The sequence below is a fragment of the Bubalus bubalis genome, chromosome 20, assembly GCF_019923935.1.
Source record: "Bubalus bubalis isolate 160015118507 breed Murrah chromosome 20, NDDB_SH_1, whole genome shotgun sequence".
Lineage (NCBI taxonomy): Eukaryota > Metazoa > Chordata > Mammalia > Artiodactyla > Bovidae > Bubalus > Bubalus bubalis.
In genome coordinates this window covers 51,225,273-51,243,114 of record NC_059176.1, presented here as the reverse complement: position 1 = coordinate 51,243,114, position 17,842 = coordinate 51,225,273, and the positions used below count along the sequence as shown (strand labels likewise).

The 17,842-nt window shown below is 47.1% G+C and overlaps 1 protein-coding gene across 4 annotated transcripts in view; it reads right to left on the bottom strand.

Annotated features, from left to right (window-relative positions):
* The window catches only part of NTRK3 (neurotrophic receptor tyrosine kinase 3), a 433,575-nt gene that overhangs the window by 283,301 nt on the left and 132,432 nt on the right, over positions 1–17,842 (bottom strand). For all 4 annotated transcript variants that reach the window (XM_044933422.2, XM_006070045.4, XM_006070047.4 and 1 more), the window contains 4 exons: positions 11,057–11,214; positions 9,903–10,045; positions 9,131–9,272; positions 7,121–7,417 (listed from right to left, as the gene is read on the bottom strand). In XM_044933422.2, coding sequence (XP_044789357.1) covers positions 7,121–7,417; positions 9,131–9,272; positions 9,903–10,045; positions 11,057–11,214 — 740 coding nt within the window. The remainder of the gene's footprint in view (positions 1–7,120; positions 7,418–9,130; positions 9,273–9,902; positions 10,046–11,056; positions 11,215–17,842) is intronic.

Sequence of the window (17,842 nt, the reverse complement as noted above, 5' to 3'; positions counted from 1 at the left end):
ATCCTTATAAGAGGGTATTAGGACATAGTTATACAGAGACAGATGAAGACACACGGAGATGACAACCATCTGCAAGTCAAGGAGAGAGGCTCATAAAGAACCAGCCCTTCTGATACCTTGATCTCAGACTTCAAGCCTCCAGAAGTGTTAGAAGATAAATTTATGCTGTTTAAGCCATTTAGTCCCTGACACTTTTTCTCATGGCAGCTCTAGCAAATTAACACATGGATTGTAATTCACAGAACAAAATAAATACCCATGAGTCCATACTGATATAAGAAGTAATTTAATCAACAAATGAGGAAGAAAAGAAAGCTCTTCCTTACAATAAAATTCCAATTAATAAATAGAGAGGAAAGGATGGAACTAGGAAAAAATCACCATTCACAAATGGCACATTAATATTTGCTTCAGGCAAGAATCACCAATGAATGCTAAAATTAATATGTGAAAGAATAAGAAATGATATTTATAAAGCTTCAAAATATGATGCTTATTAATTACAGAAGGGAAAAAAATTATCATTTTGCAGTGGAGAAATCTGGCAGACACCATCTTCACCAAGTGAGAAAGTTAACATTACAGGTAATAAGATGTATAGACATCATGTACCCCCAACACAATGGACTGAAAGGGCACAACATTACTTCTGCAGTGCTCTTACCAAAAACGCATAACTGGCATTTAATTGTGAGAAAACGCCAGGCGAACCCAAACTGTAGGATAGCCTACATATAATGACTGAGGAGCCTTCGAAGTACGCAGATCATGAAAGACAAAGAAAGGGTGAAGACCTGCCCCAGATTTAAAGAGAATATGGTAGCATGGCAGCTAAATGCAATGTATAATCCTGGACTGGATCTCAAGAAGAGAAGGACAACTGATAAAATTTAGATAAAGTCTGTAGATTAGGTAATAGGGTTGTATCAATATCACTCCTGGTTGTGATCACTGCATTGTGATTATGTAAGACGGCAACATTGGGGGAAGCTGGGTGAAGGGTATAAGAACGTCTTTTGTATTCTTTTGCAATTTGGGAGGGTAAATCTCTACTTCAAAATCAAGAACTTAAAAAAAAATTTTTTTTAACTTTTTAACAAAAGAAACACAGATTATCAGTCCTCACCCCAGAGTTTCTGATTCAGGAGGTCTGGAGTGGGTCTTGAGAATTTGCATTTTAACCAAATTTTCAGGTGATGAGGATGCTGCTGCTCCCTTTTCGAACCCTTGCATTGTAGTACAGCTCCTCCTGTCACAAGCCTGCCACACCCTAAAAACAGCAACTCATTCATTCATTCATCATGGACCTTCTATTTACCAGGCATTTGGCTAGCTGAGCTTTCAGTCATTGCAGTCGTAGCTCTGCTCTCTACCTGTGGAGAAAATGATGCTTTCTATAAGGAAGGAGTCCTTTAAAGAAAGTTCTACGTATAGTAAATGCACTGTTAATAGATTTCTTGTTCATCATCTGCTTTTCGTTGTTTCAAGGGACAGCAATACAGCTTTGCCCAAATTCCTGAGCATGCCCTTCATACCCCCAGCCTCTTCTAAATTTCAAGTGACCAACTACCTGATTTGGGAGGAAGATGGGAGTCAAGGGACCCTAGCTGTGGTTTCAGAGAATAGAGACATGCCAGATCAACTCATAGTTAAAACTGATTTGCATGTTTCTCATAAGGTTTTCCTTTATTGGAGAATATTCTCACGTCAGCCAAATGTTTTGGCCAAATCTGTGAACCCTGTAATCTCTCGGTGAGCCTATGAATGCTTAGCTCCTTTGTAGGAGCCTGGAGACATGTATTCACCCAGGAAACACCTGAGACCTGGAAGAGCCAGACCTCCGGGGTTCTCTTTAACTTGTGGGAAGACTCAAAACTTCACCCTGGAGGAGGATGGTACCCAAGAATGGTCCTCGTCTCTGCCTGCACCAGCAGGCTGGGAGAACAACTGGACTCGCGTGCCAAGGCAGCATCTGAATCCCAAAGGGGACGGGGCACGAATGGAAGGCATATGTCTCCTCCAGATCCCAAACTCCTCAAGAAAAACTCAGTGGGAAAAGCCAGTGGGGTCCAGAGAAAAGAGAAGAGAGGCAGCAGCTTGCATCCAGACAGACAGAGATGCACTGAGACGTGATGACGTGAAGAGATGGCCTGGCTTCAGATGTGAGGACAGAGGAGGGAGCCACGCCAGGCGTCCACATGCTTGGCCCACCCCGCGCAGACGGCCAGACACGGCTGCCCCCCCACTTCCCCAGCACCCGCCCGTTGGGAGCACATTCTTGTCTCAACAAGTTCCCTGTGGGAAAGAAGCCAGTCTTGATGCCGCTAAGGGCACTAGCGCAATGGTTTCTCCCCTTGGTGGTACCTAGGGCCTTGAGGGAACCCTGGTTTCTGCTGTCACAATGAAGAGACTTCCTGGCCAAGCGAAAAAGGGAGAATTCAAGAGTTATGGCAGCTCGCTTGTTCCTAAATGTTTCGTTAAGTATTCACAGATATTCATTGCAGGAGTGCAGGCAAACACACACACACACATAAACACACACATACAACTGCATACATGTGCACGCACACATAAATACACATATATGCACACACATAAACACACACTCACAAACATAAATGCACACATACATACATACACATAAGCACATAAATGCACACATACACACACATGTACAAACACATGTGCACACACACACCTTGCTTACACACATACATGCACGCATGCACATAAAAACACACATACATACACACATGCATACATACATGCGCACATGTACATATAAACACACAAGCACATTCACTGATACACACATACAAACACATGCACATCCACACGCACACATCCCTTGCATACACACATATACACACATAAATACACACATACATACACATGCACGCACACTGTGCATATACATAAATGCACATACATACATAAATACATACATGCACACGTGCACACACATGCACACACATGTACAAACACACACGTGCATGCACACACCCCTTGCACACACACACACATAAATAGACACATACATACACACATACATAAACATACACTCACACACATGCACACACATGCATGCATACACATTCACACATACAAACACATACACACACACACACACAAACCCCTTGGCAACATTCCCCCTTCTATCACATCATCTAAGGATCCCTAATGGTGACCTTCCAGGTACCACCCTGACCCTGACATGATCCCCAGCCTCCCCTGACACTCAGATCCCTGACTCCTCATGGTCCCACTCTTACATCCAGATCCTTTTTGGTGGCCTCTCTAAGATCCTGGAACATGAAAGACGATTCCATGCTCCTAGAACACATCTTCCTTTCCAAGGACTGGCTCCTACACTAAGGCTTAAACTCCAGGTGGAACATTCTAGTGCTTCCCTGGAAATGCAGAAGGAACCATCAACATTTGCATAGGATGTGAAGCTTACAAAAAGCTTTCCCAGAACATTTTCATCTCAATGTCCTGCTCGGAGAAAATCCTCTGATCGAAGCCTCTGCATCTTCAGACGTTTCCACTCAATGTATTCATTTCAATCCAGTCTCTCTTGTGGGCCTCCGACCCACGAACAGTCAGGAAAGAAGACCCTCACCTTCAGATCTCCGTCCCCTCCCCAAACAAATCCACTTTCAGTTGTCCTTGGGTGTTTTTAAAAAAAAAAATAAAAATAAAAACAAACTAATTCTGCTCTTACTCTGTACCAAGCACCATGGGAGATATTTTAGGCAGATTGATCCACTGTCTGTGAATTAATCTTCACCACAATCTCTGAGGCAGAAGGGAGGGGGCTGAGTAATCTGCCTGAGATCACAGAGCTGATGGGCAGCTGAGTGAGAATCTGAACCCTGGCTTTTGAGCCCATAAGCACTACCTTCAATGAAACTGCCTGATGACAGTCTGTTAGAAGTTCCCAGCTTGGTTACAGAGTGACTACCAGTTCCAGAACTCCTGAACTCAACTCCTTAACTCTCCACTCAGAATCCAGGTCAAGGCCAACAGCAGTTGAACCATCCCTCTGTCCAGACATAGAACGAACCACTTGGCAGACATCACTTCATTCATCCTCAGGACTATTTAGGCAGGAGCTCCAGTTATCCCCATTTTACAGACGAAGAAACAGAGGCACCTCACGCCAACCGTGTGCCAAGCCCCATTCTAGGAGCTGAGGCCACCTGTCCAGTAGGACCACAGATGCGGTTTGCACCTCAATCTGTCTGATTTCAGACCTTCGGCTCTTAACCTCTATGCTTTGCTGTCTGGGAGCAAGGGGGTACAAATGACAAATACAACCTCCCCACCACTTTACAGCAAGAGAAGAACAGGAATCCACCAAGAGCCTTTGTACCCAGGGCTCAGAGGGTGTGCAGTTTACTGCCTGCGTCACGGGATGACTGACTCTCCTGAATGCCTAGCTGTTTTTTCACTGTTACCACTGGCCCATCTCTTCCCTGTCACTGCCTTTTCATCATCCATTGATTCCTTTACGAACAAGTAACCCTTCACACAGGATGGCCCTGTCAGGGTGCAGGTGGGTCCGAGAACCCCGCTTCAGGTGAGCAGTTTGCCATCAAGCTCCTCTGTGCCTCCACCCTCTCTCCTGCCTCCTCCGTCCACTAGATGCCCGCTTCAGGTGAGCAGTTTGCCTTCAAGCTCCTCTGTGCCTCCACCCTCTCTCCTGCCTCCTCGGTCCACTAGATGCCCACAGCAGCAGTTGGCAAATAAGAGCGTCTGAATTTTGTGGGTGGGAGGGCTTGTCAAGACACAGAATGCTGGGCCCCACCCCACAATTTCTGACTCAGTAGGTCTGGGTGGGGCTCTAGGATTTGAGTTCTAACACCTGCCCAGATGATGTGGATGCTGCTGGTCTGGGGACCACTCCTGGAGAACGACTGGCCTGATTAGAGTTGATAAGGTGATAGGGGTATCCAGAGGTGATGAGGAGGGGCAGCTGTGTCTCTTGGGGACAGAGAAGGTGTACATACAGCTTAGAGGATGCAGAGAAGGGCTTCCCTCCCAGTGGGAAAAGCCACGCCCCACACCATTCCACTGCTCCTGTTGCCCCGCGGCCAGCACACCCTCTGTGGACAGGAGCCGGAGTGTCTTGCCCCACCTCTCAAACATTCAAGGGCTCCCCCTCTCTCCAGACCCCAGGAGTTTCCCTTTGAGAACAGAAGCATCACTTGGCAGGAGCTTCACTCCTCACTCATGAGGGAGTGTAGATTCTCTTTTTTAAAAAAAAAGAAAGAAACATGTATTGGAGTACAGTGGCTGTGCAATATTGTGTCAGTTTCTGCTGCACAGAAGAGTGAATCACCATACGTACGTATATATCTCCTCTTCTCTGGGTTTCCTTCCCATTTAGGTCACTACAGAACATTAAGCAGAGTCCCCTGTGCCGTCCAATAGGTTCTCATTGGTTATCTATTTTATACACAGTAGTGTATACATGTCAACCTCAATCTCCCAGGTCATCCCACCTCGCCTTTCCCCCGTCAGTGTTGATACACCTCCTCTTTAAAAGCAGATTCCATTCTCTAATCACCAGATGGGCATGTGCAGGCAAAGGGCCACTCCAGCCCTTAATGCCAACTAAGCCTAGCTAGCCTGACATTATGGTCCCGAAAAGCAAAGCGTCTCTGCATCTAAAGGTCGCTGCTTCCACAGTGCCGACCGGGACTCTTCCAGTTCTTAAAAAGCCCCGTGTGACCCAAGGTGGGAAGTGTCCTGAGGCCCTTTACTGGGTATACTAGGAATGATGTTGGAAATGTCAGACCATATGGGATGGCCAGGGTCTCAAGCATTGGCACATTCTCAGTCCTCTCCCGAGTGATGGCGTCATCACTGCTCCACAGAACTCCGTGCAAGAATTTAGCTTCCCAGGCAGTCTCGCCTCTCCAGAGTGTCTCTCAGTGTCTCCTGAGTTCAGGTTTCCTTGTGCTAAGATTTAAAAGGCCCCTTGGAGCTGCTTCCTGATGGTTATCTGTACGTTGTAAAGTCACCTTCACATAAGCAGATGCTGCAGTGCTCGTCCTCCATTGCCGTGCGTGTGTGTGTGTGTGTGTGTGTGTGTGTGTGCATGCACGATATCAGTCCTTACTGATATCTTTACTGATATCTGCTTTACCCTTTACCTCATTAGAAGCCTGGATTTCTAGGAATTGAAGGCTGAGAGGTCCTCCAGCTTGTTCCCAGCAGAAATCAGCAAGGTCATCAAAGATACATGACTTCACTAATAGAAACTTATCAGCTGCCAAATCTACCAAGAGATGCTGAAGCCACTTTCACTAAACTCTTGGAGTGTTTTCTTCTCCTCCAACTTCAGGAAGGTATTTGAAATATTCCAGCCCAGACAAAGACAGACTCCCCTCCAAAATATTCAAACAAATTTTTTTCATTATTTCAATGACCTCTCCTTCCCCCACCCATCCACTGGACATCAGCACCATCCAGGTTGATGGTATCAGGAACTCCCCACCCATCAACTCACCACAGTATTAGAGGAAAGGAGCCACCACAGACCTGGAAGCCTCAACCCCAGGCAAAACCTTGCTTCTACCCAGCAAGTGGAAAGAGATTTAACTTTTCTGTTAAACATGGGGATGAATCAGATAGACCTTGAAGTCCCTTACACGGAAGGTCATCAAACCATCATTAGGTACCAAAGCCTGTGACACATGCTTTGTCTACTTTAAGTTATTTAATAAAAGTCACAAGATTCTAATGGGAGCAGTACCATCATGCCCATTTCACAGATGAGGGTATTGAGGTAATGATCAGGCCCAGAGTCCCCCAACAAACAAAGGACTGGGTCCAGTTCTCAAGCCCCTACTTACTCTACCATAATACCATATACCCTTACATTCATGGCTGTGTATTTCCAAGGGGTCTTGGTTTTTACTGTGACTGCTAACATCAGAGACTTTATCTAGTTTACATAAAATTCAGGTGGTGGCTGAAGATGTTCCAAAGTGTGTGTGTTGCTGGTGATGATGGTATCCGTGTTGATGCTGCTTCTCCCCTCAAGCCCCCACACCCCGACCCCCCTGAGTGCCTGGAGGGATCAGCCACTCCAGGGCAGCTCCACCCTCACCTGGAAAGGGCTCCTTGAGGAAGTGGCCATTGATGGTCTGGTTGGCGGTGCCCAAGGGGTTCTTGGCGATGAGGGTGTAGTTGCCGTTGTTGTAGTGGGTGGGCTTGTTGAAGAGCAGGCAGCCCTCGGAGACCTCGCCCTCCTGGTAGTACTCCACGTGGATGATCTTGGACTCACGCAGCGGCTGGCCATTGTGCAGCCAATGCAGTGTGGGCGGCGGGTTGCCGCGCACCACGAACTCGATGCAGTGCTCCAGGCGCAGCTCGGGCTCCTCCAGGCTCACCACACGCGGGGGGTCTGCCAGAGGACAGGCCGGCTGAAGCCCAGGACACAGAACCTCCCATGTCCTGGAGCAGCCTTCCAGGAGTTGGGGCGGGCAGCCCAATTCTTCATGCGTGCATGCATGCTCAATCAATCCCATGGACTGTACCCCACCAGGCTCCTCTGTCTATAGGATTATCCCAGCAAGAATACTGGAGTGGGTTGTCATTTCCTTCTGCAGGGGATCTTCCCAACCCAGGGATCTAGCCCTTGTCTTCTGCGTCTCCTGCATGGGCAGGCAGATTCTTTATTACTGCTACCTGGGAAGCCCCAATTCTTCTCCATCAGCTCTAAAAAGACTAAGGGAATCAGAAGTCCCCCACTCCCCATCAACACCAACACCATCCCTAAAGAGGTGAAGAGATGTCTGTCTTCACCCAAGCTTTCTGGATCCACTACAGCTGGAGGGTCCTTCTCATGACCTTTGTTGGGGGGCATAAACATTCAGTCTACTATAGTGTCTAAGAATTCCTTAAAGAGATGAGTTCCTCTTGGCTAAAGAAAGTCTAAGAATGTAAGAGAAGTTGGCAGAATTTATCTTTTTTTTTAAGATTTTTTTTATGTTGGCCATTTATAAAGTCTATGGAATTTATTACAACATTGCTTGTTTTATGCTTTGGTGTCAAGGCAAGTGGGATCTTAGTTCCCCATTCAGGGATTGAACCTACATCCCCTGCACTGGAAGGCGAAATCTTAACCACTGGACCACCAGGAAGTCCCACTAGAATTTCCCTTAAAAGCATCTCTGTTAAGCCAAATGCTATGCTATGCTATGCTAAGTCACTTCAGTCGTGTCCGACTCTGTGTGACCCCATAGACGGCAGCCACCAGGCTCCCCCATCCCTGGGATTCTCCGGGCAAGAACACTGGAGTGGGTTGCCATTTCCCTCTCCAATGCATGAAAGTGAAAAGTGAAAGTGAAGTCTCTCAGTTGTGTCCGACTCTTTGCGACCCCATGGATCGCAGCCTACCAGGCTCCTCCATCCATGGGATTTTCCAGGCAAAAGTACTGGAGTGGGGTGCCATTGCCTTCTCTGCCGTTAAGCCAAAAGAGAACCAAAATTTCATACTAAAGGTCATTCAATGACCCCAGATACTTGCATTTGTTGCATAGATAAGCACCAAAGTCATTAACTTCAGATATCTGGTAGGGTTTTTGTTTTTTTTGGGTTTTTTTTTGGTGTGATTAGCAGTAATTTACCAAGAAGTGTGTAAGACTACATGTATTTCCCAGCCCAAAAAATTCATATGTATGCTTGCCCATTCCCTGTCTCTATGGAGTAGCTCCTCAGAGAACTTTAGAGGTTTAGCAAAAGGCAGACTTGGGCCAACTTAGGAGTGAGCACACCCACCCCAGTGTTTCTTGCCTGGAGAATCCCAGGGATGGGGGAGCCTGGTGGGCTGCCGTCTATGGGGTCACACAGAGTTGGACACGACTGAAGTGACTTAGCAGCAGCAGCAGCAGGAGTGAGCAAATCCGAGTTGGAGGTACAGCGCCTTCTGTGGGACAGGGACATGCTTTCTGGGGTTACTAGCCAAGGACTGACTTGACTTGGCCTGTACTGCCCCAGAGGAGTCTTTCTGACCCTCCTACTGGACCACGCTCATTGCAGTGGCCCCACCCCATCCCAGCCTCCTGTGCTGAGATCCCCAGGGTCCCACCCGCCCTCCACAGTGGTGTCCACTCACAGTGGACAGTGAGGGCCACGCTGGCATTGCTCATGCCCACCACATTCTCAGCGATGCACGTCAGGGTGAAGCCGTTGTCCTCACTCGTCACATTTACCAGCGTCAGGTTGATGGCGTGTACGTTAGTCCAGTTCAGATTTGTCTAAAACCCCAAGAAAACAGACAACCATCAGACGTATAAAATAAGCTACAGGGATATATTGTACAGCACAGGGAATAGAGCTAATATTTTATAATAACTAAAAAAATGTTTACAACTGTAAATTTTAAGTTATGTATACTTTATCACATAAAAATTTTTAAAAAAGATTCAAAACAGAAAAATTAGATGATGGCACCAAAACAAAGGCAATAATCAAACAGTTTCCACAAGCCTCCCCCACCTCACTCCCCAACACCTGCAGGAATCAAAAGGAAAGATAAGCAGAAAGTGAAAGAGGGCTTTCCGGTGAAGACACACTAACCAAAGGCCACGCTCTCTACAGTCAAGAGCTCAGTAACCCTCACACTTACTCTATGAGGCGAATGGTAGCATTATACCCATTTCACAGATGAGGAAGGTAAGGTACAGAGATGTTTATAGTCTGTTTGAGATCAATTTGGCCAGAAAAAGTTGCAGCTGGGTGGCACCCAAGTCTCTGCCTTTCTTCTTGTAGAGAGAGGACCACAAACTTCCCCTCTTCTTCTTTCTTCTTCTTACATCTCTTGCTTCTCTTCATGATTCAGCTCTTTAAGACTAATAGGCGGCAGGGCCCAAGGCTCGGACGCCTACCTGGTGGGTGTTGATGGACTGCAGTCCGGTGACCATCCAGTCCACATCGGGCAGGGGCGAGCCTGAGCCGTTGCAGGTGAGGACAGCATGGTCGCCCTCTCGCACTGTCAGGTTGGCATGGCTCACGCTGATCTCGGGAAGGTCTGGGAGGAAGGACAGGGCGGGCGCATAGATAAGGAAGAGCTTGTGACCAAACTCTGTCCACGAGGGCAATGGTGGCACTTCCTGCCTTGTCTAATCATGACTCCAACACAACCTGCTTGACCTCTTAAATGTACCCCCAAGACTCGGAAGCCTCACCCCAGCTCCAGACGTCAGATCTCAGGACGTGAGCCCATGCGGCTTGACTGGTGGAGGGGATGGTGGGGGGGCAGGGTTGGAGGGGAGGACAGTTGCTCAAGGCAGGCAACTCTAGCAATGACGTCAAACGGCATCTTCCACTTTGGGCACTGGCTCTCAAAACGTGGATCTGCTTCAGACTCCCCTGGGGAGCTCGCTAGAAATTCAGATTTCCAAACTCATCCCCAGACACTCTGATCTCGTTAAGTCAGAGATGAGTGATCAGGCCCACACATCTGCTTCTCTAAAAGTCCCTTAGATGTCCTGATAAAGGAGACCTGGATACCACACCTGGACCTGCACTCCTTCAGGTTTACTTAACAAGAAACTGACAGGGTACAGGGACTCTGGTCCGATCACAAAAAGGACACACGCGACCCTTTTCTGCGTCCCTGAAACCAGGAGTCCCCAGCCTCCAGGACCTAATGCCTGATGATCTGAGGTGGAGCTGATGTAATAAACTAGGAATAAAGTATACAATAAATGTAATGTGCTTGAATCATCTCCAAACCATGCCATCCTCCCCCCAACCCCTCCATCCTCCATCCACGGAAAAATTGTCTTCCACGAACCCAGTGCCTGGTGTCAAAAAGATTGGGGACCACTGCCTGAAACCAACCTTCCCACAGCTCGCTCATGAAGGGACAGGAGAGAGCAGGAAGTAAGAGGGGAGCCAGATCCACAGCCAGTGTGGAGAATTTGAGGCTGGGAGGGCAGTGGGGAAGGAACGCCCTGGATTCCTTTACTGATTTACTGACCATCCCTGGGTCTGTGGGAGGGCGGCGTGGAGCCAGCCGGGCCGGGGGCTCACTCACCGCACTGGCTGATGTTCATGCGGAAGAGCGGCAGCTGGGAGCCGTCGGCGCTGATGCAGTAGAGGTTCTGACTGTTGAGCTTAGCTTCCCCCTGCTCCTGCCACAGCTGCATCCAGCGGATGTCACAGCTGCAGTTGAAGAAGTTCTGCTCCAACCTCCTGTGGGCGAGAAGCAAGTTCAGGGAACCCCTGAACCAAGGGAGGCCCCGCTCCCTCTCAGGGCTCTGAAGCCAAGGGCCCCCACCTGCTCCTCATACCCATGAGAGAAGGCATTTAGCAGCATCTCTAAAGAAGTATGGAGCACTAAAGAATTGATCTTTCGAACTGTGGTGCTGGAGAAGATGCTTGAGAGTACCTTGGACAGCAAGGAGATCAAACCAGTCAATCCTAAAGGAAATCAGTCCTGAATGTTCATTGGAAGGACTGATGATGAAGCTGAAGCTCCAATACTTTGTCCACCTGATGCGAAGAGCTGACTCATTGGAAAAGACCCTGATGCTGGGAAAGATTGAGGGCAGGAGGAGAAGGGGGCAACAGAGGATGGCATGGTTGGATGGCAACACTGACTCTATGGACATGAGTTGTGAGTAAACTCTGGGAGATAGTGAAGGACAGGGAAGCCTGGCGTGCTGCATGCAGTCCATGAGGTTGCAAAGAGTCAGACACATCTGAGTGACTGAACAGCTAAAGAAGTAACTTCATAGAAGTTAACAAATTTATAGTTTCTAAATGAATAAACTTATTAAAAAGAAAATCCATTCCACTGAACTCATCTGGCAAATAGACCTTTTAAATATGTCATTTTGGGAAGCTCCTATCCTCAAAACCCTCCAAGTGGCCTCCCAACTCATCAAAAGTCAAAGTCAAAGACCTATGGAATTGGCACCACCCTCTGTCATCTCCTGCCTCACCCTCCCCTCCTCTTCTTCAGCCACACTGACCTTGCTGTGGGTCAAGGTCAGCAGGATGACCTGCATGCTCCTGCCTCAGGGCCTTTGCACCTGTTGTCTTCTCTGTCTACAGATTTTGGGCCCAGAACATATCTGGAGATCAGCTCCCTCGATCTCCTATGGTTACCATTTCCTTCTCCAATGCTTAGGCTGCAGTCCATGGGGTCGCTAGGAGTCGGACACGACTGAGCGACTTCACTCTCACTTTTCACTTTCAGGCATTGGAGAAGGAAATGGCAACCCACTCCAGTGTTCTTGCCTGGAGAATCCCATGGACAGGGGAGCCTGGTGGGCTGCCATCTATGGGGTCGCACAGAGTTGGACACAACTGAAGTGACTTAGCAGCAGCAGCAGTAGCAGTTTAAATATTTATTTGCTTGCTTGGGAGTTTGGGACTAGTGGATGCAAACTATTTAGTATATATAAAATGGATACAGAAAAAAGTTTAAAAAATAAATATTTATTTGCTTTATCTCCCTAAATAAAAATTAAATTCCGTCAAAGTCAGAGACATTGACTATTAGGTTCACTGCTGTATTCCCCACACCTATAAGTAAGCCTGGCACTTAAATACCTGTTGAATGAATAAAAGGAGGAAGAAAAATGGAAGGAAGGTAAGTAGAAAGGAAGGAAGAAGCTTTTATCCTTGGAGAGAAGGTGGTTAGCTATTTCCAACATTTTCTCAAAGCCCATCTTGGGACCAGCTTTCTTCTTTCATAGAGTCAACAAAATCCTTAATAAGCACCTCTTCCATGTCTGGCTCTGCCTGGAGTGAGTGCTATTGAAATGGAAACGAATCATCAGTCCCTATTTCCTGGGACCATTCATCTCGGTGAAGAAGACCATCTAACGGAGGCAGAGTCAAGTTCAAGGCCTTCCTCACCACCCATCCAGAAGGGAGTTATTAGCAGACAACTGAAGGGCATTAGCTGATGTAAAACTCCTGAGGTCAAGGGCAACTGATAAATCGGAATGCCTGGCTGGATCATGATTCTCTTTGTGGGCCAGTATAAGGATGACTCTGTTGATGCCCAGAGGGAGGGGCGCTTGGGTAACTCCACTCAGATAGGTGATGAATTCCAAAGTAGTGAAGCAGGCATCAACATCAACCAGCTTTCAGGCAAAACAACAACGACGACGACAACGACGACGACGAGAGGGACTTCCCTGGTGGTCCAGTGTCTAAGACTTCACAATCCCAACGCAGGGGGCCTGGGTTCCATCCCTGGTTAGGGAACTAGATCCCAACATCCCTTAACTAAGGACCCTGAATGCCACAACGACGATCAAAGACATGACACAGTCAAATAAATAAATAATATTTAAAATAAAAGAAGAGAGAGACCCTTGGGGGCAGGAATCAGTGTTTTCCAGCCAACAGGACAGCAAAGGTTGCATGTGCAAACACCCCCACGTGATATCCTCTTGGTCTAAAAGTGCCCGTGATTTTTCTCCACACACCACACTCATTCGGCAAAGGAGATGAAAACTAAATTTTATCAAGCATCTGCCTCTCACAGCTACACTCAGAGACAGCCAAGTCCCATCACCACACAGATGAGGGACTGCCCCTCTCATGTTTGGAAGAGTCAAGTCACACGCTCAAAGTCCCTTGGCTAGTGTGTGACAGTGAATTGATGTGCTCAGTCGTGTCCAACTCTTTGAGACCCCATGGACTGTAGCCTGCCAGGTTCCTCCGTCCATGGAATTCTCCAGGCAAGAATACTAGAGTGGGTTGCCATTTCCTCCTCCAGGGGATCTTACCAACCCAGGGATCAAACCCATCTCCTGTGTCTCCTACACTACAGGCGAATTCTTTACTTGCTGAATCATAGGGGAAGCCTCAGGGCCTCAAATCTTGGCCTGCTGGACTCCAAAATTCACGCACCTTCCTCATCATCTATCACAAGGCAAGAAATTGCTAGATAGGGGATTCTAAGAGGAGTAAGCAGGACCCCTGACTTTGGGGGCTTGTGGAGGGAGTGACTAGGGAAAGAATTAGAGGGCCTGTTACTGACTGGACTGTGAAAACAAGAAAAACAAAGTTGCACCATGGCAGAGAATTTGTGTCAAGGAGTACCAGGAAATGAAGCTGGAAGGACAAGTGAAAGCCAGATGGTGGAGGACATTCATGGCCACATCAGGAAGCTTGAAACGCATCCAGAAGGCAGTGGGAACCACTGGAGTCCTTGTAGTTGGACAGTGATGTGAACAAAATTGTAAGAGCAATCCAACAATGCTGGACAGGATGAACCAGAGAGGGGGTGAGCTGGAGACTGGGACATGAGTTAGGACATCTGAGAAACACAGGGTCATGGTGTACAGTGGGGAAGTTTGTACGTGTCTCAAAGCACCCAGCCAAAGGGAGGAACAGGGATGAAATCCAGCCTGCACACCCTTGACCAGACCTGGTGCCAGGTATGGGGCTCTATCTGCCCAGAAGAGGCATCTTTTCTCACGCACACATAGGCACCATTCAGGCTGGCAGGCTCTCCAGGTCAGCGCTCTCTAGCTTTTTGGTCTCAGAACTCCTTTTCACCCTGATAGATGACTGAGGGTCTCAAAGAGCTTTTAGGTGCATGATACTTATCATAATTTACCATATTAGAAATTAAAAAACACAAGAATGCATTAGCAAAAACTCCATTGAGCATCAGAGGAAGGATGTTAGCATACATCACGTGGCCTCTAGAAAACTTCTTTGAACATGGGAGTAAAAAAAGGCAAATAACATTGCAGGATTATTATGAAAAGAGATTTAACCTTGTGATCTGCCAGTACAGGTCTTGGGGATCCCTGGGACCCTGGACCACCATGAGAGAACTGCTGCTCAGTTACTAAGAGCCTGGAATACAGAGGTAAAACCTGGGGAGTTCAGTACAGTTCAGTTGCTCAGATGTGTCTGACTCTTTGCAACTCCATGGACTACAGCATGCCAGGCTTCCCTGTCCATCACCAACTCCTGGAGCTTACTCAAACTCATGTTCAACGAGTCAGTGATGCTATCCTACCATCTCATCCTCTGTTGTCCCCTTCTTCTCCTGCCTTCAATCTTTCCCAGCATCAGGGTCTTTTCAAATGAGTCAGTTCTTCATATTAGGTGGCCAAAGTATTGGAGTTTCAGCTTCAGCATCAGTCCTTCCAATGAATATTCAGGATTGATGTCCTTTAGGATTGAGTGGCTGGATCTCCTTGCAGTCCAAGGTACTCTCAAGAGTCTTCTCCAACACCACAGTCCAAAAGCATCAATTCCTCAGCACTCAACTTCCTTTATAGTACAACTCTCATATCCATACATGACTACTGAAAAAACCATAGCTTTGACTAGACAGACCTTTGTTGGCAATGTGACAAAGCTGGCAAGTAATGTCTCTGCTTTTTAATATGTTGTCTAGGTTGGTCATAGCTTTTCTTCCAAGGAGCAACTGTCTTTTAATTTCATGGCTGCAGTCACCATCTGCAGTGATTATGGAGCCCAAGAAAATAAAGTCTCTCACTGTTTCCATTGTTTCTCCATTGTTGCCATGAAGTGATGGGACCGGATGCCATGATCTTCGTTTTCTGAATGTTGAGTTTTAAGCCAACTTTTTCACTCTCCTCTTTCACCTTCATCAAGAGGATCTTTGGTTCTTCTTTGCTTTCTGCCATAAGGGTGGTGTCATTTGTATATCTGAAGCTATTGATAGTCTCCCAGCAATCTTGATTCCAGCTTGTGCTTCATCCAGCCCAGCACTTTGCATGATGTACTCTGCATATAAGTTAAATAAGCAGAGTGACAATATACAGTCATGACATACTCCTTTCCCATTTTGGAACGAGTCTGTTGTTCCATGTCCAGTTCTAACTGTTGCTTCCTGACCTGCATACAGTTTTCTCAAGAGGCAGGTCAGGTGGTCTGGTATTCCCCTCTATTTCGGAATTTTCCACAGTTTGTTGTGATCCACACAGTCAAAGGCTTTGTTATAGTCAATAAAGCAGAAGTAGATGTTTTTCTGGAACTCTCTTGCTTTTTCTATGATCCAATGGATGTTGGCAATTTGATCTCCGGTTCCTTTGCCTTTTTAAAATCTAGCTTGAACATCTGGAAGTTCACGGTTGACGTATTGCTGAAGCCTGGCTTGGAGAATTTTGAGTATACTTTGCTAGTGTGTGAGATGAGTGCAATTGTGTGGTAGTAGTTTGAACATTCTTTGGCATTGCCTTTCTTTGGGATTGGAATAAAAACTGACCTTTTCCGGTCCTGTGGCCACTGCTGAGTTTTCCATGTTTGCTGGCATACTGAGTTTAGCACTTTCACAGAATCATCTTTTAGGATTTGAAATAGCTCAACTGGAATTCCAACATCACTAGCTTTGTTTGGAGTGATGCTTCCTAAGGCCCACTTGGCTTCACATTCCAGGTTGTCCGGCTCTAGGTGAATGATCACACCATCATGGTTATCTGGGTCATGAAAATCTTTTTGTACAGTTCTTCTGTGTATTCTTGCCACCTCTTCTTAATATCTTCTGTGGGGTCCATACCATTTCTGTCCTTTATTGCGCCCATCTTTGCATGAAATGTTCCCTTGGTATCTCTGATTTTCTTGAAGAGATCTCTAGTCTTTCCCATTCTATTGTTTTCCTCTATTTCTTTGCATTGATCACTGAGGAAGGCTTTCTTATCTCTCCTTGCTATTCTTTGGAACTCTTCATTCAAAAGGATGCATTCAAATTTGGAATTCTGCAATCAAATTGGGGAGAGTGAAGGAGAAAATGGAGCAAATATCATAAAGGAAGACAAGGTGGTGTTTGATGTTTCATTGGAGGTAGAAGAAAAGGAAAGAGTGAAATATGACCCAAAGGTTTTATGCTCCAGGGCACAGAAGGTTAATGGTGGAGAGAAATGTCTTTGGTTGAAAAACAGAAGAGAAGAAACCAGTGGAAAGGAAGAAGGGAAACATATCAGGGCTGGGGTTGGGGGTAGGGCCGGGGGGTGGGGAGGGGAAGGGAAGGTCCTAGGGCAGTAAAGTGAGGGATGAAATTAAGGACCCTCGGAGGGGTTTGCCCTGGGATTAAGATAGATGCATGTGCAGTGGCTGAGAAATGAGAAAGAGAACAGAGAAAATGTAGACAGGAGAAAACCAGAGAGGTTTTTTCTGGAGGGAAGAAACTGCCCAGCCTGCCTTGGGGGAAGGGAAGCGGAGAACTGGTTGGGATTCACACTGCAGGGGCTGAAAGGAGAGGCCTGTCAGCCCTATTGGAAGGATATTGAGGGTCCAGATGCTGGAATATATGCAAACTGAACCAGGTCAGCCTGATTTTTCCCAGTTGCTTACTTGACAAGATGTGGTCATTCATTATTAAGTAGCTGTAAAAATACAAATTACCCACCTGGGTGGAAAATACTAGACAAGTGAGAGGCTTGGCCGGGCTGCTTCAGGTCACATGTGCATTATTCAGTTCTGCCTCTGGTCTGAGCCCTGCACTCCTGTGTTTCCCCACATCGTAGGAGTGTCCCCCAGCAAGGAGGCTGATGCCTCAGCACCCTGAGGCTAGAAGGAGGAGCTGGTAAGACATGTGGGGCATTACTAAGACCCCGCCGGGCATGGGCACGCTAATGGCTTGTTTATTTCCTTCCCTCTTTCTCCTCCAGAAGGCAAGCACCACAAGACGTGTTCCTTTCCTCCCATCCAGAGTCTCCTGAAAACTGCAGAAGAGGCCTGAGTTCTCCCCCGATCCCTCTGGACCCTCCTCCTGGACAGCGAGACATACACACAGCAGAGAGCATGTTGAGACTCAGAACAGTAGTGCACCAAGCATCTCACTGAGCAAATCCACTGTCATCTTCATAATCTGATG